The following is a 25,462-nucleotide window of genomic DNA, read 5'->3' as shown; positions in this document are numbered from 1 at the left end:
TCTCAGACTAGAAGTATTGACTCGTGGATTTCAGGTAATTAAATTAATTAATATCTAAGTTATTTCATATAGAGAATCTAAGGAACCCTAACTTCAGAAATGTGCAAACAGCAATTTGGAATTGGGATAACTATCAATGTTCACCAACAGTGCATATATCACTAGCGCAGTATCATCTTTCTGACACTTTAAGAAAGCTAGTGCAAAAAGCAGAAATGACAGAAAACACAACTAAAGAAACTTTTAGTTTTGAGAAGTGCCACTTAAAGGAAATTAATGGTGAACTGTGTTTGTGTTTGCAACAGACTTCCTTACTTGCATGATATATCCCAGGAAAATAGATATAAAATAACACACATTTGTTAGCATAACTACAATGACCCAAACCAAAACGCAGATATTATGAAACAAAGGCTTGAAGTATCATCTTAAGATTGAAAAATATTCCAGTAATTGGAGTATGCAGAGGAAACCTATATTGCCATTTTCTTCTTAGGCTGTTAGTAGCTAAAAATAAAAGGGCAAGATGCACTGACTTTGCTTCCTTCAAAAACAAATGCTTGGTCATCAGCTCCCAGTTCAATATCAGGTCGACAGCCTGGCCTGGCCCAGCCAACACGCATATCTCCACCTGTTACAGCTTCAAACTCAAAGTACCACTTTCCAGACTTCACTGCATAAGACTGTTCTACTCTGAAAAAACGTATCTTGTCAATGCTGACTTTTTCCACTGTTTGGTCAGCTGTAAAAAATAAAAATAATAATAATAATAAAAAAACAAACACTTTACAATTAGATAATAATGTAAATGTCACTGTTCATCTTTTCAATCTGTATACACTGTTTTCTATTTCTGAAAAGTTCCACTATCTACCTCAGCAAGTTTAAGAACCTTCATAGTAAGTGCTAGAAAAGGAAGGAAAATAATCAGCATACACAGGCTAACATGTTCTAATTCTATACTGGATGAATGCCTATCCACTATTTAGAAGAATAAAATCTCAATGTCTGTCATGCTATGCAGAAGCCACAAACATAACTGACTGGAGATGGCCTAAGAAGTATAAGATTCAATCCAATACAAAAATCCAAGAAAATGTAGTTAAAACTACTTACAACCTACTTTAGTGAAAACATTAATAAAATAAACAATCTATGTAGCTTATGTATTTAGGAATTTACTTTTTTTTAAATATCTAGTAAAATGCTTTTTCTAATATAATAAAGGTAATACTAGTGAATTGTTCTTAACAACGTAGAGCTGCAGTCTGGAAAATGAACTGCAGCATCCGATTATTTTTTCAAACACTTTCTTAGTTGTCAGTAAGCATACATATAGTTCAAGCTTTTCATTCATCATGAAGAAACAGGAAAGATGAATTGTCTCAGGCAAACCATTTAGTTTCAGAACATTTTAAACAGTGATTTCCAAATGAAAACTAGTCTATCCACATGCATCCTAGATTTTTCTCCAATCTGTAAATCATCAAAATTTAATAGTTATCCTACAATCAATGAAAACCAATCTTAAATAAATATAACTCAGTAATATACAATACATTCAAAATATACATTTACACCTTTTATTCACATCTATAATAAAAACACACTACTGTTAGGTCGCATGTTTTATGTTTTGCCTATCTATTTTAGCATCTAAATTTGTTTCCCGGTACTGAGGTGAAAAAAAAAGGTCATTATTCTTATTGAATGTACATACCTATTTCTTGGTCAGGTGGCTCAACATTATAACCATAGCCTGCAAATGTCCTAACAGCTTCACGCAGGCTATCTCTGTTTGATTTTTTAGTACGTTCATCTAGTAATGCATATGGCACTAGCCGAGGATTACGTTTGTTCTTTAGATCCTGAAAGGAGTTACAAAAAACAACAACAACAAAATATTAAATTAATGAAGAATGCACATAATGAGACAGATTATAGTCTAAAATAATATTGGGATTACAGGATAGAAACTATGTAGGTAAAGAAAAGTTCTAAGAAGTCAAAAGAATATTAAGCCCTATCATTAAAGATACTAAAAATGTAAAGATAAGACTAGAAGAGAAATACACAAATATATACTCTCATATGAGGTTCAGACAGAATAGCAGGATAAAGTTCTTTATTGAGAAGGTGGTTTGGTGCTGGAACAGGTTTACCAGGGAAGATGACATGGCACCAACCCTGCCAGAGTTCAATAAGTGTTTGGACAATACTCTCAGAAATATGGTTTGAATTTTGGTTCATGCAAGTGAGCTGAACTTCCTTTGGGTCTCTGAGTGTGTTAGTCGACATCTAACTGAACATGAACCAGCAGTGTGCCCAGGTGGTCAAGAATGTCAATGGCATCCTGGCTTGTATCAGAAATAGTGCGGCCAGCAGGAGCAGTGAAGTGATTGTCCCTCCGTACGCAGCACTGATGAGGGCTGTACCTCAAGTTCTGTGTTCAGATTTGGGCCCCTCACTGCAAGAAAGACATCAAGGCAGAGGACAATGTCCAGAACAGGGCAGAGAAGCTGTGAGGGGTTTGGAGCACGTCTAACGGGGAGCAGCTGAAGGAACTGGGATTGTTTAGCTTGGGGAAGAGGAGGGTCAGGGGAGACCTTACTGCTCTTTACAACAACCTGAAAGGAGTTTGTGACGAAGTGGGGGTTGGCATCTCCCATATAACTAGTGATAGAACAAGAGGGGATGGCCTCAAGTTGTACCAGGGATGATTCAGGTTGGATGTTCATCACTTATTCCAAATGTGTCTAAAAAATCCTCACCTGCTGAATGCCATAGGTCCATCCTTGCTTTATTCTGTCTTTTGCCCAGACGTTATGTGCATTTTCTGCAAGCTTGTCAACTAGAAATTCTTGAGAAGGTAACAATTTCACTTCAGAAAGATCAAGAGGGGCAGGTTTATAACCATTTGACATGATATAACTGCAAGTCAAGAAGCAAAAACAAAGATATCCCACTGATCATATTAAAAATTTACTGTACAATATTAAGAGAGCAATTTGCTTCCTTACTCCACTTTTACCACTCTTCCTTTTATTTGTAAAAATCTTGCCTTGCACTTAGTCATTAATAAGGACAGAAAATGTGTTGCAGTGTCTCATTTTCTACCAATCTGTACACAGTCTAATTAAATGTGACCCAACACCATATGAGAGAATTCAAAACAGTTGCAGTGAAAACAAGAGATGGCTATTGAATGACTTCTGTTATTGAAGACAACAGTATCAAAACAGTGATATAGTTCCTGCATTATGAACCTTGGGAAATCATATCAAACAAAAGCCATCAAATTAATCTATTACCTTCCATTTCATAAAACTATTTATTTTATTACTCTGTTTAAAAACCTAACATTTTCATGGAAGTATTTTCAGGAAAAAAGACATCTTGTGAGATGAAAGGCTAATGTGAACACCCAGTATAGTAGGTATTCAAATCACTCTTGCTGCCTTCAAGTTTTGTTGATAGACAGGACCTTAATCTTTCCTAGAAGAACTACAGACCTCCCTCAGACAAGTCAAAAAAGTAGATGTAATGTTGAATCCACTTTCACCACTCTTGGGGTGACTGCTACTAATTACTTATGATAGTCACTACTACAGTTTCCTGATTGTCATAGTTGAACTACCAAGTAAAAAGTGAAGTAAAAAAAGATTGTATTTTGTGCCATAATTACACAAGTACATTTCTAAGACAAGTGCAACTTTTTACAACTGTCATTTTCTGTTTTTTTCTCTTTGTTTTCCTATTTGTACAGAATTGAGAAAACCGTTCAAGATATGAACATTTGAAATGCAAATGTGTTGATCAAACTTTCTTGGAGGGGAAGGAAACAGAAGTGTAAATTCCAACTAGTAATTAGAAGCAAAGTGCACGAACTTTTTCAAGTAGATCAATTTACCATGTTATACTCTGCATGCTCTACTTTGCTAGGTGATAGAAAAGCACTGAAATGTTGCTTTCAACTTTGGAATATCTATATGTTATAATATAATATATGATATATATATATATAATATATATATATTATATATATTTTTTATATATATATATATATATATTATATATATAACAGAGCTACCATGGGCTCTATAAATCTACAGGGATCATGGGGTTCACATCAAGTATTTTTCTTAAAGATTTTAAATTATTTTTGCTTTACCAGTACCCTCTGATTACAAATAATATATAATAGCTAGCATGGAATACATACTTTTTAGGAAGCTTGACTTTTTTAAGATCTTCCTCAGCTGCTGGATTAGCATGAACAATGTGACATCCAAGGGCCAAAAGCGTTCTAACAATATAGAAAATTATCAGTGTTAAAACACGACACTGTAGTGCTCATCCATTTTACTTTCTTCATTTAGTTTCTTCTAATATAAATACACAGAACTAATAATATTTTAGAAACACAAAGCCATTCGAATTAATGGAATTTCAACACCTATTTTAAGTTATTAAATACACTGAATAAAATATGTTAAAAGTAATAAAATTCTGCCTTAAAAATTATGCTCTTTCAATGAAAGCTGGAAGGGTTTAGTGACATTTTCTTCTTTGGTTCTCCATAGAGACATAATTTTCTAGATCTTTCTATATTTGTTTCTGGAATTCCTAGCAAAATCAATATAACACACTTTCAGTGAAATATTCCAATGATGTAGCATGTTATTATATTTTACAATAATATAAAATGTTTGAATACAGAAAAGAAAATTCTTTAAAATTCAAATCTCACTTGAGGGTTTCAGTTGACATTTGTAGATTATAATTCTTCTCTGTCTCAGGTAATTTTGAGAATTCCACAAGACAAGGATGATGCCTTTTATTATCATCCCGTATCTGTATGGAAAAAAAGAGTATTTGCCTCATGCCAGAATGAAGCCAAAATAAGACCATTATCAACAGATTAAGAAATCTGCTAATTCTTTGCAGCAGATAAACCAATACAATTTATCTTTACTCAATGACACTTATTCATTATTATACAAATGAACTTTCCCACAACTCATTACATATACTCTCAGAATCTACATAATGTACTCTATTGTACACACTCTCATCCAAAAAACTTCAAGAATCATGCAACATTCTCAATATTTTTTCTGAAATATCAAAGCACTGCATTTCTTTTCTGGTATTACTGACAATTGGATACTTTTCTTACACTTTCTTAAACAGGCTCTTTCAGTCAATGTTAAATGTTTTAATCCTAGTGGCAACTAGACAACTATTCACAAAAACATTTTTTCCAAGAAGTTGATAACATTAATAATGATACTAAAGCTCTATTTTTTTAGTAACAATGACATTCTAACAGATACTAACATAGGGTTCTCATTGAGAAAAGAAAGTAAATTAAGCCCATAAGTGAAATAAGCAAAACATGATGAGGAAAAATATTATTTTAAAATATGATACAGTAGGTACATCAATAGGTACATGAAACTACTGCTGCCTCAGCAAATCTCAACTTGAGAAGAAGCCAGATTTAATAACCTAATTTAAAGCAGAGTGTAATATTTAGAATTTTACATTACTAGGGAAAGTCACAAATTCTAGTCTAATTGTTGAATTTAATATTTTGTATATAATATTTTTCCCCTATCTTTTAACAGTTTTATGTTTGATAACACACTTTAAACATGTAATCTCTTTAATCTCTAGCATGAGAGTAACCAAAGAACTTGATGTGAAAGCTAACTACTGGTACGATTTCCAGTAGGATTCCATCACCTTAGTATAATTAAGACATTTCTCAGTGAATCGTAGTTTTTCACAGTGATTCTTACCTATAGTGTTAAAATATGTTTCTTATTTTTAGTGCAAATTTGTCTCCTAATCATTTTCTACTAGTTTTACATGATCATCAATTAAAAGTAGTTCTTTTATTTTATTTTTTTTTTAAATCTTGGTGGTTATTAACCATGATTAAAAGCTCTCTTGAAGTTCCCAGTACAGTTTTCTGGCAGGATATTTAACATGTCCATACCTAGGGAGGTTATTCAAATCATACCTTGCCATACGTCCAGCCCAGTTCTATTTTATTCATTCCCCACAGTTCATGGATATTTTCTGCTAGTTTATCCCTGATTTTTTCAAGATGAAAAGGAAGAGCAATCTAAGAAAAGAGCATAACAATTCCACAAGTAAAATAAGATTCCAATTTGACCAAATCCTGTAGAACCGAGATTATCTAGTTCAATTAAATACAGCAAAACATACATATGGCAAACTATCTTAAGAAAGGCAGAAAGTTAGCTTAGCTTCGACATTGCCAAATTATATTTGTTAAGAAATATTTTAGTATCCCAATACTGCATATGTAACATACCTGACTCGTATCTATGGGACAAGGTATAAATGAAGCTTGGGAGAGGAATTGTGTCGTACCCAGCAAATCTCTCACTCCGTCAGAATCTCTCTTATATTCTTTCACTGGTTCTAATTTCATCTTTTCCTTTGGAAGCAAGGCTTCATAGCAGGGAGCATAACCAGCAGGAGGTAGAAATTTAAACTCTCCGTGACGTCCACCCAGTAAGAAACGAGCTCTGTGCAATAAGAAGTTATACTCATAGTCAGCATATACTACAGATTTATATTATTTTATATTATAAACATATAATTTAGAAATGTAAACATTTACTTGAATAGCAGGTATAAAGTGGTCATTTATTTCATGTTTTAATAAACACTAAAAAAAATTACCAGGCATTTCCATTAGCAGATGACAATATAGAAAGCATCTACTTTTTTTTTTTTTAATCCATTTTGGCCAAAGCAAAAATAATTATTCAATCTAATGGCATATTTTAAAATAAAGCATTTCTTCTTTAAAATCAAATTGCTATAAATTAAGTAAAATCATTAATGCACTTAAATGATTTGGAAAATCTAATTTAATATTGACTGGTAGTCTAAAAATCCCATAGAGACTTCTTATGTACCACTTAAAATTTTTCAAATAACTGCTCAGTGAACTCACACAAACAGGTGGTAACAAGAATGCAAAGGATGTGGTGAAACAAAAGGCACTGTAATCATAATACAGAAATCAAGAAAACAAAATTACACCAAATGCTACTGAAAATGAGTTTCAAATGAATAGCCAGGATTCCTAACTGACGCATGAAATTTTCTCTTTCTCCTCAGAGATGCACTTTTCATTTAAATTTAAAAACATACCAGGGTAAAAAAGGCCCCAAACTATTCAGCTTCATAGTTAGGTCCTCATGTAGGCCAACAATAGAGTTAAAGAACCATAAAATTTAACAATGCATGCATTTCTTGTGATGGGATGACCAGAAGAAGTTTACAAATTTCACTTACACTTCTAGATATACTAGAACTATCAAATCAATCTATTTCATTAACAGTAGAAGACTTCATCAGTTTGTTTAAAGAGAAGACAGAGAGCTTGACATTCAAGCTTTCTCAAACAAGATGCTCATAAGCACAACTGTCTGAAGTGGTTCCATGTCCACAACTATTGATTCCTTCTGCTAAACACATACTTCCTAATTTCATTTAATAATTTACTTTCAATATTTGAATGATCCCAAGGCAGCTAATATCTGAGATGACAACTTTGAATCCCTTTATAGCAAGTCTCCAAGCAGATTGAAATACCTTAAGAATAAAAAGGAGGTCAGTTTTATTTTAAGAACTAGAACTCTAACTTTCTAAGTAGGCAAAAGACAAAGAGAAAAATGAAAGGTAAAGAATCCCATACAATAGTTTGATGATCACATCCCAGTAAACAGCTTGTTGCTCCTGTCAACTTGATAAATTCTAAGTAGCAACAAACCACTGTATCTCATCTAGTGTTTAGGACGGTCTCATTCCTGCTGAGAATTGTTTCCTCCTGACTCTTTTACTGCATTTCACAAAACTTCCACACAGACTGTATGATCCTAATTCTGCAGAATCTCTTATAATGTCCCAGTTAATAAAGCCGTAGCTTTTTGCCTTCTGTCAAAAGAAACATTCATATCTTTCATTCTGGAAAGCATGTTTTAGGGTTATCAGACCTCAGTCTTAAAAAAAAGCCCTCCTGAAAACTCAAATATAAAAAAAATTAACTCCTGGGCTTCGGCTACAAAATACAGAAGTTTCAACCTTTCGTATTGAAGTATTCTTAATTTTCTGTGGAATTTTCTTCCTACAATTGCTTCCCGTTAGTATCAGCAATAAATATGCTACAGATCAACAGAAATTGTTCATGTTAGAACAAAGAGTGCAAGGGCTACACTTGATGTCCTGGCTTTTTGTTTTGGCCATTGAAGTACAACAATATCTGCAGATTTTCTCACAGAATTTAAAGTTAAATACTAAGAGAAACCTGATGATTTTTAGGATTGTATTTCATTATTTCAGCTATAAAACAGTCAAGAAATGGGCAACATCAGTAAGAAGAGTGAAAAATTGCTTTTCACTTGTGTTTGAGTTCTCTATCATGAATACGGTATCAATTATCCTAACGGTTTAGTGTCTAGTTTCTGGGGTTTTTTTAACCTCCTGCTGAGAATGCTGAATAAGATTTTTAATTAGTGTCAAATAATGTGTTGCATTTCTAATGTGCCTTTTTTTCCTCTGATAATTGGAATGAGACAAAATTAATTTCCCCTAAGTCACCAAATACCTATAATAGTAATGATTTTCAGACACTGCAACTTGGTCAGGTTACAAATAAGCTCAACATTTCACCCTAAAGTGAAATCATTCTTGGTAAAATCTATACTTTCTCCCTTCCACCTGACAGTTGGCAGAACTGAAATACTGCATAAATTTTATATAAAATTAGATAACATTTTTTGGTGAAAAACTGCTAAAAGAACAATTAACTAGTACTTACTTTACACCTGCTGATAAGCTTACAACAGGGAAGAAAAACCCTTCAGTACAGAAGTTCTCAAACATTCCTTGTACTGGCTGACCGTTAATGCGGAATGAAATGCTGGGCACACCTAAATCCAAGCAGCAGCTAACTACATCATCTGACGACAGCAAATGTTGATTGACAGATGCTACAGCTCTGGGTACTCGACCTACAATGAAAATAACCAAGTAACCATCATTTAAACGAGTCTTGAATACGTTTAACAATGAAGTGATAAATACATTTCCTCAAAGACATCATCAAGGCTTTGCTCTCAGGCACAAAGAGATGATCATTCTCTCACACATTTTATGAACTGTTCTGCTTTCAGAAACAGAGAATGAATAAATATTGTTGGAACTGGTGTGGCAGAACAGTGCATGAACTGAATTAAAGCACTTGAGGCCCCTGACACTGCTCAAAAGGCAGAACATTCTCAGCTAAAAACATCCAAGTTCCTGCGGTAGCCTGATGCAAGATTATTCACACAAAGTAAAATATGCTCTCTGCTTTGATAAAACCAACCTTTATACACTCTTCTTTTTTTTTCTTCAATTACATTCCCAAGTAAAGTAAAGTGCAGCAGCCTATGCCTTAGAATAAGAATACTTGTCCCTTTGTTCCCTTCCAATCTCCTGTTCGATCACCATACACTAGGAAGTTATATTAACCTTCACCTGGACAGTATAGTATCAAGTATTATCAAACACAGGAAGGACTACATACTTGATTTAGTGTAGCATGTAGTGTTTTACTGAGCAAACAGCCTATATTAGTGCACTTATGAAAAGGCCAAATAGTTGCAGAATCAACCCAGCTAGAAAGTAGTATTAGAAGAAAAAAAAACAACTGTTGTGGAAAAAAAGTATTCAGTTTCACCTGGTATACTGATAAAATGCTTTAACTAAATATCTTTTGAATACTGCATTAAAACAGACTACAAGTGTTATATACAAAAGTAAGATGAGCTTGCATTTCAAGTTATATTTATTGGACCTGGAATTATGGCCAATATCCAGGTTTATACTTCATATCAGGAGGCAGAATGGAACACTGACTTACACTGATTTATCGAAAACCAGATCAAGACCATCATAGACCAGGTTTCTTTACTAAATAGAGTGAAACTAAATGCAGGGAGTTCTGTATTCTCTAGCTGGAAAGACAGAATGTTACATACAGAACAATGTAATTACAGAAAAATTTCTTGGAGATAAAATATCTGATGTAATCAATCTATATGCATTTTTGACAATTTCAGTTTTTAGAACCATTTAAGTATCTGAGTATTTTTTAACCAAGGAATAACTCTCAGAATTCCTTTCAAAACATGTTAACTGAGAAGGAAGTCTAAGTGATTAAGCACTATGTCTCTGAAACTTCTTAAAACCTCAACAGTCAATACAGTTCATACAAGTTCAATACAGCTTAAGTACAATTAATTTTCCCTTAATGCAGAAGAGATTTAAGAGACTCTCAAACATTATATAATTGTGATACCATTATCATTTAATTTTGTATTCATCATTTATTGAACCATTTCTAATGGTGTATATTGCATATTCATTCCAACTTACTCCCTCCCTCTCCCCTTTGCCCCCCCCAAAAATGAATATGTACATACACAGAGGTATTTTTACACACAAAATCCTGTGCAAAGATTTTGCTAATGTAATTGAAAAGTCGAGCACTTCCAAGTTAGGTTGTTAGAATTATGGCCATAACATTTAATTCAGCATTTTAATGTATGTGTTTCATGACATGTTTTAACTGAATAACCTCACACTACTCTTTTCTGATTTAGAGAGTTATCTGCAATGTAAGACATTACAAAGCACTGACAAACATGGAAAAATTTGTAATCTTGACTACATGCCACAAATTGAACAAGTTAGAAAAAAAAATAATCATTTACTGTACACAAGAGAGATCTGAAAGAAAAAATATGATGTTAATTTGTAACTAAGGAATGTACATACAACAGCTGAAATAACGACAATTTTTTCCCAATACTTCTCAGAGATCATGGGTTCAGAAACCCCTAAGGAACTAAACAGTTAAATCAGGACAGGTCTACAAAATGCATATTTACTTGAGATTTTTTTTAATTTGTTTTTGAAACAAATCTAAAAAGATTTTTTTTTTTACATGAACTCACAGAGAGCTAAAACCATAGGTAAAGTAAAACGTTACAAAGTGCCCTCCAAAACAAAATGTTGCAATCTCAACTATAGGTCTAACTATAGGGTAAACAGACTTTTTAATCTATGTCTCATTCTTGAAAATGAATTTAGTTGTCAACTCAAATTTATCTTGATGCAGACACAGCCTGTAACATTTGCATAAATTAAATTATGATTACTAAACATGTAAGGAAGATAAAATGGAGACTTAGGCAATAATAACACAATGCTAATGAACGTTGGTATATAAACATGGTCAAGTTTGTTACACATCTTAAGTACAGATCTAATTGCCAGAGCTCTCACGCTGTTTTATGGAATTACTAAAGCAGAGTAAGTATGTACTTAGAGAAATTAGAGCAATAATTTCCCATTTTCCTTTTCCTTCCATTGCTTTCACAGAAAAGACAGTAACTGAGGGAATTTAGAATATATAATTCTATACTTAAATATTTTCTTATCTTATAGCCTTATGAGATATTGCTTTACTGAAACAATTTATTTAGAGTATTTTAGAAACATTAAGAAAGCAAAAATAACTACTATTAGCATTTCCTGTGCTGCCATTTTATTCTTAGAATTAGATACTTGTGCTTTGCTCATTGTTTCTATGGCACTGTACATTGACATGGTCAGTATGTTCTCTTCTGTAAGATACCTGTTTGTTTACAAAGAGTAAACAACACTCCAGTTCCATTTCCATGGAGTTCAAGGGGTGGAGGACCATGGAAAAAAAAGAACCGCCACAAAAAACTTTCTCATAGTTCCAAAGTCTGTTTTCCAGTTAACTATGCATACCACAGGACTCCAAATAGACATTCTCTAAAGCATCATAGAAGTTTCTTCTATTTTCTACTTCTTCCTGAATGCTTATTCTAATGTATGCATTATTAGAAAGATTAGTCAATCTGCAACACCTCAGATGAGCCCTCCTCTATATGCTTATTGCTCTTCTAGGGCTCTTATTCAAATCTAGCTGACTGCACGTGCAGTCATGTCCACTTTTCCCACTAACATCTTCAATCTTCAATCTGCATAAGCACAGAATGGCTAATGAGATGACAAATCTAATGTCACTGATACTTTAGAAAGCAAAAAAAAAAAAAAAAAGAACCAACAAAACACCACTGCTTCAATTCATTAACCTCTTGCTTTATGAAAAGCAGTTTAATCAATTCACTGCAATAGAAAAAGTCTCTTAGGTAATAAAAAGCACTTGTAGAAAATTCACGTTTTCTGCTAAGATTCTTTTAAACTGATGTATAATATTTTTTTCAAAGAGCATAAGTACAAATTTTAATTTGATGCTGCGCCACTAAAACTCATATTCTAAAAACAGCAAAAATTGGTAATAGTGCCAGTAATTGTTAATACCAGAATTATCCTTTATGAATAATTTACTGAAATCTAAATTCAGTTTATTCAGCATATGTGTAAAGATGATTTAATTTAACTTCAGCTGTAGATACAAAATGAATGGATACAAGTATGTGTAAATTCATATATAATGAATTTGTCTAAGATCAGTACATCCACTGATTTTGAACAAATACATTTAAGTCTTGATCAAGAGAACATCATTTTTAATTGAAATTGTGAAAATAAAAACCATCTGCTGAACAACCCGGCTGGCATAACTCAGTACCAACTAAAATCTCATAAAAGCAGTCTAACCTAAAATTCTAACTTCATGGTATTCTAAAGTTCTGAATATACCTCAATATAGATCAGTATGTTGTATATGCACGGACACACGTACGCACTTAAAGATACTGAAAATTAGAGTTTGGTAATCCCTGAATACAAGAATAAATGGAACTGAACAAAAAAGTACTTACCAGACCACAGATGAAGGCCATCAAAACCGTAAGAGTATAGGTCATCTCCAACACCATTGCCACCCCATCCTTCTCCACCTCCAGGATAGGGGGCATAGCCTGAAGTAGAGGCCCATCCAACTCGTAAATGGGTGGGTTCTGCCGTCAAGAATGGATCAACCTGATCAATTATTAATTCAAAGTACCACTTCTTGTATTGTGCAGAGCCCTCAGCAACTCCCAGAAATATGTTTGGCCTGATGCTAAAATAAGAAAATATAATTCAGTTAGTGTAACATATGAAATGTAGCATATGAGTTATATTGTTGCATACCAGTCAAATTCACTTTGAAAATCTAAGAATCATAGAATGGCTTGGATTGGAAGAGGCCTTGAGGATAATCAGATTCCAATTCTCCTGTCACAGGCAGGTTTGCCAGCTGCTAGATCTCATACTTGATCAGACTGCTGAGGGCCCCATCCAATCTGGTTTTAAACACATCCAGAGATGGGGCATTCACAATCTCTCTGGGCAACTTCTTTATAAATATTACATAACTCTCTATATACTTTATAAATAACCTGTACATAAATATTATGTGTGTGTAGATTTCCAGATTTTGCTTATAGCATTTGATTTGAGACAGCACTTCATTTTATGATGCTATAACCCTGTTCCAGAATGATTTTCCTAAGTTAGGAAAATTGGAAAAATTTATAGTTAAAAGAGGAATAATAAGATAATTCCCTAAAAAAAAAAAAAAGAGAGAAAGAAAATCTCCCTTAAAACATACACAGTATCTTTATATATGCTATAATAATTATTAGATAAAGCCATATTGTGTTTTGAATGAGAAGTAAGGAACTTTCATTTTTCCATGTAATGTCAAAACAGATCTCAAAATCAATTAACAATTCTTATTTGAGCACGGTTTCCAAGACAACTGCCATATTTCAGTAAAAATGGATTTTTAAGAAGTAAATATGTAAACATATCTTAAAGTCTATGTCTCAATATTGAAAACAGTGGAACATTTTCTAAGGTTTTCTCAGTATTATCCACAATTATAAGAGATTTAAGTTCATTCTAATATAATAATGAAGTATCTCACAATACCTTGTCACATCATTAATCAAACGTGTTTGCAAAAGTAAGTCTCTCCTTGGCAGTAGATTGTCACAGATCAAGTTTTGATTGGCACGAACTGCAACTCCATTACAGACACAAAGAGAGCAAAGCACATCAAGAACCTGAAAGAGGAAATAAAAACGATAGCTAATGTTTTTATTGTACATGCTGTAATTTTCTTGTTAACTTTATTTACATTCAGAATATATCTAATAGATATTATCATTGTTTTTTATTCTAAATACTTTTCATAGAAATTGATTGTGTATAGTCTATAATACAGTGCATAGCAAAAATTTGTGAACACATACAGAACAGAGGGTTTGCAAAATGCCTCAAGTCTTCTTTTGAGATTTTGCATTCTCTTTGCTATTATAAAAAAGCAAGGATAACACAGCTACACGCCAACACTACATTTTTTATTCAGTCTCATTAAAAATTTTAAAGTTAAAATGAAATATTTTGAGACTTTTACTGTGGTCTAAAGAACTTCCTGAGTTGCAATTCTTGGACTGTTTATGAATCTGTTCTGAAAATATGTTTTCAATATGATAAATAAACCATGTGAATTTGAAATGTAAAATATTTAGAAGAATTCACTATAAAGCAAAACTGAGTTTCAGAAAGATCTACATAAATATCTGACAAATTATTGGTTACAGTAGAGTTGACAATGAGCAACATAGTGAGAACACAATAACATAGTGTTTAAATATGAGGGACACAACATTCTCATTGCAAACAAACAAATAAATAATCCAGAGATGCTTAAAGATGAATCTGAGCTTTGATATGCCATTGCAGAGCAAATGGACTGAATGGGGGTAAACTGTTATAGACCATCCCCAAGATAGAGCATCATGTTCACACTGATTGACTTTGGAATCTGTTGCCCAACGTAAACAGAAGCAGTACAGAGCATTTGTGTCAGTCATTCTTGTCCTCTGTCTAGGAGAACTCTGGGTCACAAAGCATCAATTTCCTCTGTCCAGGTGCTTACAGACACCAGCTAATACAAAATCACAGGTGCAACTAGTTTTGACTGGTTCTCAATATTTCTTAATTAGCTATGGTCTTTGTCAGGAATATCTGCCTTGTTTGAAACAGGAGTTGTTGTTGTTGTTGTTTGTTTTTTGTTGTGTTTTTTTTTTTTTTTAATTCTCAACAAAGGAATATTGATAGATAGATAATATAGATAGACCTCAATTTTATTTTGCTTGTTTAAAGGTACTCCATGTAGACATTTCCTTGATTTTTTTCCTATTAATCTTTGTAAGTTTATCAAAATATCCTCAGTTTTTCCAAACATACCTTGTAATTGCGCCCATGTTTGTCCAACAGTGAAATAATAGATTTTATATGCTCCTCGGCTATTACATTTAAAGCTTCTGGGCTTTCAATCAAGATACAGTGCAGTACTTCCAAAATACCTGGATGAAGATCACATTAATAATGTTGTCATTAATCATGTGCACAACTAAACACCATCCAAAAGCTCAGTAAATAACAGAGTATCCTAAGAGATAATCCTTCCTCTACATTCTAAAGAGAATTGTTATTGATATGACTATGATGTCAAGTATATCAGACGTAAGTGCATTATGAATCACTAATTTATTTGAAAATAGGCACAATTTAAAGAGAAAAATGCTTGTATAAATCCTTCCTTTCAATGACAGAGATAAAGATATTAGAGGGAAGAATGCCATAGTTTGATGTTTTTTGAACACTTCATACAAAATAATTTTTCTGTATCTTTATGCTATTTGCATTTGTATCTACAAGCAACTCTGTAGTTACTTGATAGCAATGGGAGAGTAGTCTGATATTATATTGTCTGATCCAATTTATTTATTTACTGAAGTCATCTTAAACACAGATTGCATGATACTGCACATACCAAGTGAATGCAAGGAAACAGTGACACAAAACTGTTTAAATACAACACTTTGCTCATTTAAAAAAAGCAATGAAGATACAGTTTGTTTGTTTTTCTCTAATGCATGCTGTTTCCCAGCAAAATTGCTCTGATGACTACTCGTGCATGACAACCGTGTATAGTGTATTGATAGTTAATTTACACCGATGAAAGTCTTACCTGAGGAAGATTCTAATCTGTCCAATTTGCTTATTAGCCAATCAAGGTTACTGGAAAACTGAGTACAGTTGTTTCTGTTACCACGAATGAGAGCAGCTAAAAAAATAAAACCACACAAGATATAATTTTGGAACAGTAAATTTCTTTTTTTATATCACCAGTGTTGATCATACATATTTCTACATTTACATAATAAATAAACAAAGAAACTAACCTAACCTAAAGGTGATCATAATCCTAAGTGTGATGTTAACATATAATTAAGACTTCCATTAATTTGAGTATCAACAACTGACATAACTACTAAAGAGCATGAAGCTGTTTTTTTTCACAGAAAGTCTACTGAGTAAAGCAGAATTACAGTCCTATTTCTGGTTAGTAATAGAAATTATCCAGCACCCTTATTTGATGCAAGAATCATCATGATCAAAGGCTGAAAAATTTATATTTCCTACCAGTGAGTGGGAAGACCACATGAAGTTTACACTCAAGCACACGTTGGTTACTGTTCTATAGGCTAACTTTCAAATCAAAAATATTACAGAATGGATAGCTTTCAGTCTTCAGAAGCGTAGAACACAAGGTTATTAGAAACTTCATTACTAGTTGAGTACTCTAAGCAATTTAAGATCTTTTCTTCCAGAATTTATTAACAATCATAGAAATAAAATAAAAAGCCTTTCATATATAATCAAATATTTGTGCTTTGAAAAATTAGTATTTAATACGACAGAACAACTGTGTTCAAAATGCACCTGCAGAGAAAATCAAGAAAATCAAGTACCACATAGAACTAACAAGGTTTCTTTTCCAACCTACTTTTCTTTAAACTCTTAAAACTGCACTAAAATTTGGGCAATTATATATCTTTACTTTCTTAAGCAATTAGAAGATTTCAATAGAAGCAGCTTACTTACTGAGCGACTCATGTTTCTTCCGAGTCTCATGCTTCAAAGCTCTACTCCTACTTCATTTTATTCTCGTTTTAACTCTTGACTTGCTTATTATACTATGGTTCAGACTGTTTTTTCATTAAATTAAAATGCATCTAAAACTCAATCAGAAGACAAGATTCTCCTATATGAGGAACTTGGCAACTTCTGCACAAAATTAGTGACTTGGCAGTAAATAGATTTACATACTTCACTAACAGAATTTTGGCTCTATTCTAACACTGGATCAGTTCACTCTAAAAAGTTAGGCATTAAAACTAAAAATAATCTTTAATTTTTTAGTTGATGCAATCATTTTTATTAATGATTGAATCTAAGCTTCAAGTTAAAAAAAATGGATTCTATGGATCTATGAATTCTGAATATTACTTTTAAGCTTCTCTTCACTTTCATATACAGGAACCATTTTCCAATTTTACTAAATATTTGAAGTAATAATTATTATCAGTATACATACCACAAGTAATAATAATAAAAAAGACACTAATTTGGCATGTTGCTTCAATTCATTTTACTAGCTGGAATTTATTTTTCCATTGGAACATTGCTCAACAATCTCTATTTTCTGTAATATGAGTCAGTAAGTAAATTGAGGCAATTCTACAACTTCTTTTTTTTTTCCCCCCACTTGAATTGTTTAATAGAAGAACTTACCTAACAATTTGTAAAGGAGATTTAAAATTTCTTTCCATGCTGCACCATTTTCTTCTCTTGCAATTTCTGCAAAATGTGCTGCACTGTTGTAGTCATTTAAACGATCAATGCAATTCAGAACTAGTGCCAGCATTCCCTAGATGTATATAACAGGGAGGAAAATTATCAACATGTGAAAAATGCATATGTTGTCCTTTTAATATTTTTTTTGTTTTTACTGTATATGTAGAAGTATAACTTTGTTTAACAAAATATATAAACTAAGGAATTTTATTTGATTAATAATGTTAGATGTTTTGCTAGTTAATAAAAAAATTTGTAAAGCAAGTTAAAATACTAGAACAAATTTCTAATTTCAGTTTTATTTTAGACTGAAGTGGTACTGAAAACCTGCAAGGAATTCAAGTGTGCCTCAGAATTTAAAAAGAACATTTCCGATTTCAGAAAGCAGAAATTCTTCCATTAAATAATACATATCTTCCTCTAAAAGTAGTCTTCTCCCAACTTCTAGCTATAAAAAATTCTTGTTTCATACCCAGGTGGGAAAGTCATCAGAAACATCATCTATCATTCATTCAAGTCTTATTAATCATTTGGGGCATCCAGCATGCATAAACATGTAGAGAAAAAAAGATGTATATTTCTTTTAATTCAGTATTTCTGTTAATGCTGGTACCTGATTAAGTATGCCCAGAAGTATTAAGAGTATGGATGCAGAAAATATGTAACAGCAAGTTATGTGGCATTACAGTCTTGGTATATATGCATAAACAACATAACTTTTATATTACAAATCATACATATGTATAAGTCACTGTGTTTAGATTGCTCTGAATGTCTGTAACACAATATACTTAAAGTTAAATTAACAAGCTATCTCTTTCTACCTCATCTTTGAATAAGTTTTGTCTGTTTTTGAGGGATCGAAGCTTGTTTTGCTTATCCTCATGTTCCAGGTCTTCTCCAGGAGGCTGGAAGTAATTGATCAGGTCTTGCAGAGTCTGAGCCATCTCCTCAACAGGCATGGCAATAGGTGATAGTGTTCTGTTGTTCCCACTAAGAAAAAAATAAAGGAACCACAGAAACTGGTTGAATCAGATAATAGTTACTGTCTTTCTGCTACAATGATTTTACTGACTTAGAATATCCTTAAACTTATGTCACTGCATAAGAATGGTTGAGCAAAAGATTTAGGAATGTTCACAATAATCTACATAACAGAAATGAGTGAGGAAGTTGTTAATTTTCTCTTCTCAGCTGTTTAGCCTTTTGCCCTGACTGCTTTTACTGCATATAATCTGTAATACAGCTTACGATTCATGAGAGGGGACTGCCCTTTGGTCTTAAATTCTTCAGGTACCACTAAGGTCAAAGAGAAGTCAATAGGATGTGTGACTAAAAATGTACTAATAAAATGCTACTGCCAAGTTGTTGAAGGAAATAAATATTTTGTATTTCCTTTTATATTTTTTATATTTTCCTTTCATTTGTTTTGACAAATAAGAATAGTTAACTACAGTATTCTGTTAACCATGAGAAATAGAAAAAAATAAAAACTTTTCTGATTATTCTCATTTTCTAGCTACTGTAGAATCCTTGCTAATGTAATTATGAGGAGATAATTTAATGACTTTTCTTCAAACTTGTCCAAACTAGATTATGGCCTAGTTTATGTTTGGCTTCCAGGTACATATAAAGGATCAGAATTAAGCTGCGATTTATCTATTCATTAGCAATACCTATCAAAATAACAAACTTAAAGTAAAAATAAATTGCTTCTAAATACAAATATCAGAAAACAGGTAATAACAATTTTGTTACAGACATTCTTCTCATATCAGAATACCTAAACAACAATTATTGCATATAAGAAGGTAACAGCTACCTTATAAACTGGCTGAATAAGCTTGTTGTATTGCGAATGATTCGAGCAGCTTGGGATTCTTCATGCTGACATCTTTGTAAGGTTAGACCATCATCCATATGTCCTTCTTGGTGTAATATGACCTGAAAAGTCAGCAATGAGCACAACTGTGATTTTTAAACCTTTAGTGCTTTAGAAGTTTTTTTTGAATTAACATTTTTTTTCCATATTGTACTGAAAACAGTAAATGCATAAATACTGAGCTACTACTTGCTGCTCAGTTTATCTGAATATCTATTTATAAATACATTAGCTTCACATAAGTGTTATTCAGAGATGACATTTTCATGTACCTTCACATACTCATTAAATTCACTAAGTTTATATATTTATCAAATATTTTCCAGTTGAAAGAAGAAATGTCATTATTTCTATATTCTGACTGTCAGGGAGAGAACTTCACTACCTTTATGCATAATGGAAGAAAAGATTATTGCTTAAGAAGATTACTAACAAGAAAATCAAGCTGCAGTGCCAAACATCATGAAAATTACAATACAGCTAAAGGTGCAACGTTTAGTAGTAAGTTCTGACTATGCTGGAGCTAGATTTGAACTTAAAGCAACAGCAGATATCAATTTTGCCTTTCGATAAATACCCACAAAAACTTGGCATAATTTTTAGACAGCACACAGATACCATTTTGATGCCCTTGCTACACCATCCCAATTACATTTAAAAATGTGACAGAATATTGTTCACTCACATCCCTTAAGAAATTTGTGCACTTCTATGGCCATTTTTGAAATAATAAATTTCACTTTCATTTCATAAAATATATACAAGTGGTTTAAACATCAGTGCATGTGACTTCCATCTTTACATCCCTATAGAGTTAAATGCAGATTAAAAAAAAAAAAAAGGGATTAGAACAGTCAAATAACCCAAATTCAACATTTCTTCTGGTAAGAAAAATAGCTAAGCATATTTCTTAGTTGCAAATTTTTCTTTGGTAATGCAGTTAGGTTAATATTGATCACATTAATATTGATAGCATTTTTAGAGTGAAAGCGTTCAATATTTACAGTGCAACAGCACCAAAAAAAACCAATCCCACAAGAGTCACATTGTCAGGATGATTAAAAACAAAACAAAACAGGACAGACTAAAATTGTTACACAACCAACATTAATTCAACAAATACTTAAAAAGCAAATAATGAAAAGCCTGAACCATTACCTTTCTTTTCAGGAGACCTAAACGTGCTGATTTAGCATCTGGTGCTTTGTAAGTCAACCATAAGGCACTAGCCACATGTTGAATAAAACAGACTGAATCACCATACTTTATTTCTGGGACTCCCATTCCATCAATGTCACGTTTAATAGTAGAATCCTGCTTTTCTTTTATTTCCTATGAACATAACATAAAGTTGGCATTTAATCTCTGTACTGAGGCAGGATAAACCACTGAATTCTACAGTGAACAACATTCTAACATTGAACATCTCTGCTTATAATTGGCTTAAATTCATTTCGAACTTGAAGTAACACCATAACTACTGGACCAAGAAACATCAAGTAAAATCTGTTACCAAGTAAATATGTATTTAAAAAAAAATTATAAAACTAGCCTAAATATTTAACCTAGCCTAATCAGTCAGTGATCACTGATTTCATTAAAATCTCAATTTAGTAGAGTCTGAAGAACAGTTATTAAATTTTTCGAATTTTAGCTTAAACATTAAAAAAAAAAAGCAGAAACGTTTAAAAATTTAATTAAAATGCTTTTAAGCTAGCTAAGCTTTTACTTATAACTAGTATATGCAGATAAGAAATGTACTTGCAGTGAACTCTCTGTAATACAACAACCAGCAATGAAAAAAATACTTCTGAAAATAAGTAAGTCTCGGATTTTAAACATATTTCCTTTAAGAATTTCCTTATTTTTTAGGTTTGTTTTATTATAACATTCAACCTCTTTGTAAGAGGAATTTGATTATTTCAGATCTCTTTTAAAGCCACTTCAACACTTGGTTGGAACATCCAGTAAAATTTTAAAGCTCAAGCTTATAAAAGCAAGCAAATTTTATTTTATTTTATTTACAGTAACACAGTTTTCTTTTCAAAATTAAATTTAGAAATAAGGACAAAAATACTCAGCAAATTCTGTAAAAGAAAATTCTGTGTGTGCATGTTTGTTGTTAAACAAAAAAGTGAGTATTGGATTGTTTTTTTTTTTTCCTATAATTCCAAGTCCTCCAATAGATTGAGATGTAAAATGGTGCTAATTTCTTGCTAAGTAAGAAAAATATTAGACATTGATAAAAGACACATGTAACAGGTTTTCATTACAGTAAAATGAATGTTCAACATCTGTGGAGTAAAAGATGATCTACTGTGATTGTGCCAACCCATTATAATTTAAATGGAATCTAGCTGCCATGTTTCAATAATTTTAGTTGAAACCACATTATAACATCAAGATGAAGTAGAATGAAATTACAATGTATTCCTTGGGGAAACTTTCACAATACAATGACAGTGTGGAAATCATGTCACACCATATTTATGGAGACTGCATTACCACATACAGAAAAAGATGAACCATTTCAATAAATATCTGCAGTGGGGCCATTACATGATGAAGACCACAAGGATTTAGCACAAATTCAGTAACTATCAGCAATGAATTATTTGGCTCTACATACAATCCTGAAAATTAAAGCATTTTTACCAAGTATTGACATAACTGTGTCAAGAAACAAGCACTACCAATTAAGATAATGTTTGTTAAAAATAAAATTAAACTTGTTCTTTTGATTACACTAAACATAAATAAAATAAATAAATACCACATTCCAGAATGTTTGTGGGGCCCTGAAGGCTGTTTTCACTTTTAATAATAGTGCATAAATTTCTCGTGAAGTTTTGCTCTTTGTGCTCTGTCTAGTTTCTCTAGGATTTTAGCCAAGTCATTTGATAGCAGTCTGCATAGTGAGGGTGTATTTTCTAAAAGCTGTTGTAATTTCTAGAAAGATTATTGTTATAGAAAGATGATAAAAAGTAGTAAGAAATATAATCTATAAGATATTTGCATCTTTGCAGCAAAACATCCAGAAAATGTCTTCCAAAACCCTCTCTTCACAGCCAATTTTCAGTTTAACTACCTGAGGCCAGAAATGAATCAAGCTGAAAAAAACCAGATCACATCACAGTCTGAAAGCTGTCAAAGGAAAAATAACAGTAATAGAGAAAAAAAAAAAAAGAAAAAAAGAAAAAAAAAAGAAAAAATTGGAACAAAAGTAATAAATGAACTTGGTGGGCAAACGTGACAAAGATAAGCATTAAACATCACAAGATGTTTAATACACAAGAAGAGCAAGATTTAGAAAATGAGAGGAATTCTACATAAGAGAAGGAAGGTTAGTAATGGCACACTGAATAAGACAATGAAATAATTATCGTTACAATGATTTTTCAACAGTCCTCTGTAGAAAAATATCCTTGATATTTCAAGGGCCTGGCTATACGACCTTAAAAATGCTTGGACAACCTGACTGCTTAACAGTTAATAAAACTAATCTATGTATGCAGATTCAAATTATATCTTTTAGTATTGCACACTGCTACTGCACTTGAAGTACTGACATCTGTTGCAGCAATTTAAACAAAGAAAAAGATGCAACATCAACAAATATAAGAGCAGAGGACTGTTACATACAGCACACGTATCTTGCCAGTGTGTTTACTATAATCTATACATTGCTGCATACACTTGTATACCCTAATAGTCAACAAAGGAAAAACAGGTAATTTTATTTTTACTTCCAACTTTCTGCTCCCATATAAAATAAGTAGAAAAAGTAGTGTTTATGTGGAAATAATGAGAATAAAATATGAACTTATAAATGAATATTTGAACATCTAGTAATTACGGTCTCCAGAAGGCCTATCATCTTATTCCAAAAAATAACTAAACTTTATGATTACTACTGAACTATTACGACATTCTAATGCCATCTTGAGCCTCTAAGATAGCTACATGTTGGCAGTAATATTAAAATGATATCAAATCCTTCTACATGAGTCATCTGTGACTTTTGAATGTGTTAGAATGTTACTCAGACTACACAAATAATTTCTTCATTGTTAGCTGTATATGTAGTCACTGAAATAAAATATGACATCTCAAATATTAATTCTGGACTAACATAGTTTTTAAAGAAAAAAACATTTTAAAACATGTATCACTTTTCATTTTGTTTATGCTCAAATGTAAGCACAATCAAGGTTCTGCTCAACAGAGTACAGTGAGCCAAGTACTTTTTTGGAATTAGAACATCCCATTTCAAAACAGGATTCCATCTGCTGCAGGAAAACTGCTGTCTCTGCGATCACTAGGCATTACAGAACTCTTGGCTTAAAATATGAAGATTGACATTTTAAAACTTTTGAGAAAGTGAACCCCATTTTAAACCAACAAAAGACAATTTCGCCATTGCATTTTTTACAAATTATTTGGCATTTATTTACAGCAAACAGGCATATGTGTATTTTGTTTTCATTCAAATCAGTACCATAATCTATAATGTTCTATTAATATCTCTTTACTATATTCATTCACATTAAAAAAGCTGCATTATTTTAGAACATATTAAGGAAAATACTACATTAAATTTATAATCAAAAATATCTCTTCTGATTTCCAGTACCTGGCAAAAGGAAACAAAACAGTGAAAGTAAGTTTACTGTTAATGAATGCTATCAAAGGATTTGAATATCAAGGAACACTTTTCAAAGAAACTCCTGGGAATCCTTGGGTAATTAGTATACACCATAAAATTCTGCCTATTGACAAAGAGAATCTCTTTTTCCCCCACAGACATTCTTTTGATGGCTCTCAGAATGAAAGAATATCTCAATGTAGAAATGGATAATTTTTGATAATCCACAGCAATGTATATTCTGAGCACTCTCATCTGAATTCAGCGTTGATCCTACTTGAAGAAGAAAGCTAGACTAAATAACTCCTTTACTTCCTTCCACTCTTAGATACCGTAGGCTGTGAAGGGGCGAGAGTGCTATAAACATCTAGATATTCCAATAGCCTATGTTTAAGGATCTGTACACAATTGGATAGGAAGGAATTAGCAATCTTGAAATCTCTTTTAATTTATGCCATTTTAAGGTAGGCTCAAGTGAAATTATTTCTTGATTGAAAGAATGGACCTGAGAAAATTGTGACAAAATTTTACAAAGATTTCTGTGCAGAAATTAGAAGACAATCACACTTGCACTTATGTTGTACGACAATTCATTCTAAGTTCTTTCTCCTTTTAATCTTTAGGTAATCAGTACTCATTCTTTTAGTTGGCTCCTTACAACCCAGATTAATGGGGCTTATTCACATCCAAAACCATATCTCTCTTTCTTCAAGAAGTTTTAACCATCCTGTTCCCACTATTTGTTCCTGTTGTCTTTGGAAACTTTAAAGTCTCTATCTACTGGCAAGTTCAGGTCTCAAATGCCTGACAGTATACAATTATTTTTATTCTTCCCTCTACCAAAAGCAAGGTTACATTAAGCCAGCGTACAATTAGGAAGTGAGTACATAATAAAAATTTGAACACAACACTAGATCGGTAACTGTGGCATTTCAGGCACACTCACTATTCTGATTTGCAAAAAAATTGTAAAATATGGCAGCTGGAATAAATGGCCCTGCACAATATCGTACACACAATCTGAACTACACAGCCCTTACACTGAAAAAAGAACTGAAGAAGTATTATTTGGTGAGCCTCTGCTATCTAACTCACAGTTCCTGATACTTTTTTCAATTATTTTGATTGGTTAAAATATATAAATATAT

General features: G+C 32.3%; 1 protein-coding gene across 1 annotated transcript in view; it reads right to left on the bottom strand.

The window, feature by feature from the left end:
* Positions 1-25,462, bottom strand: part of RYR3 (ryanodine receptor 3) — a 176,318-nt gene that overhangs the window by 101,493 nt on the left and 49,363 nt on the right. The window contains exons 11-26 of the mRNA XM_065754366.1: positions 20,828-21,001; positions 19,610-19,731; positions 18,612-18,780; positions 17,725-17,860; positions 16,118-16,213; positions 15,331-15,449; positions 14,008-14,141; positions 12,912-13,153; positions 8,867-9,059; positions 6,347-6,563; positions 6,029-6,133; positions 4,751-4,854; positions 4,223-4,306; positions 2,772-2,931; positions 1,721-1,868; positions 537-742 (exon numbers count right to left, since the gene is read on the bottom strand). Coding sequence (XP_065610438.1) covers positions 537-742; positions 1,721-1,868; positions 2,772-2,931; positions 4,223-4,306; positions 4,751-4,854; positions 6,029-6,133; positions 6,347-6,563; positions 8,867-9,059; positions 12,912-13,153; positions 14,008-14,141; positions 15,331-15,449; positions 16,118-16,213; positions 17,725-17,860; positions 18,612-18,780; positions 19,610-19,731; positions 20,828-21,001 — 2,409 coding nt within the window. The remainder of the gene's footprint in view (positions 1-536; positions 743-1,720; positions 1,869-2,771; positions 2,932-4,222; positions 4,307-4,750; positions 4,855-6,028; positions 6,134-6,346; positions 6,564-8,866; positions 9,060-12,911; positions 13,154-14,007; positions 14,142-15,330; positions 15,450-16,117; positions 16,214-17,724; positions 17,861-18,611; positions 18,781-19,609; positions 19,732-20,827; positions 21,002-25,462) is intronic.

Source organism: Cyrtonyx montezumae, unplaced genomic scaffold (genome assembly GCF_038088225.1).
Source record: "Cyrtonyx montezumae isolate F1298 unplaced genomic scaffold, pur_monq_1.0 scaffold_10, whole genome shotgun sequence".
NCBI lineage: Eukaryota > Metazoa > Chordata > Aves > Galliformes > Odontophoridae > Cyrtonyx > Cyrtonyx montezumae.
The sequence above is the reverse complement of the archived record's forward strand: the minus strand, read 5'-3'. Positions and strand labels throughout refer to the sequence as shown.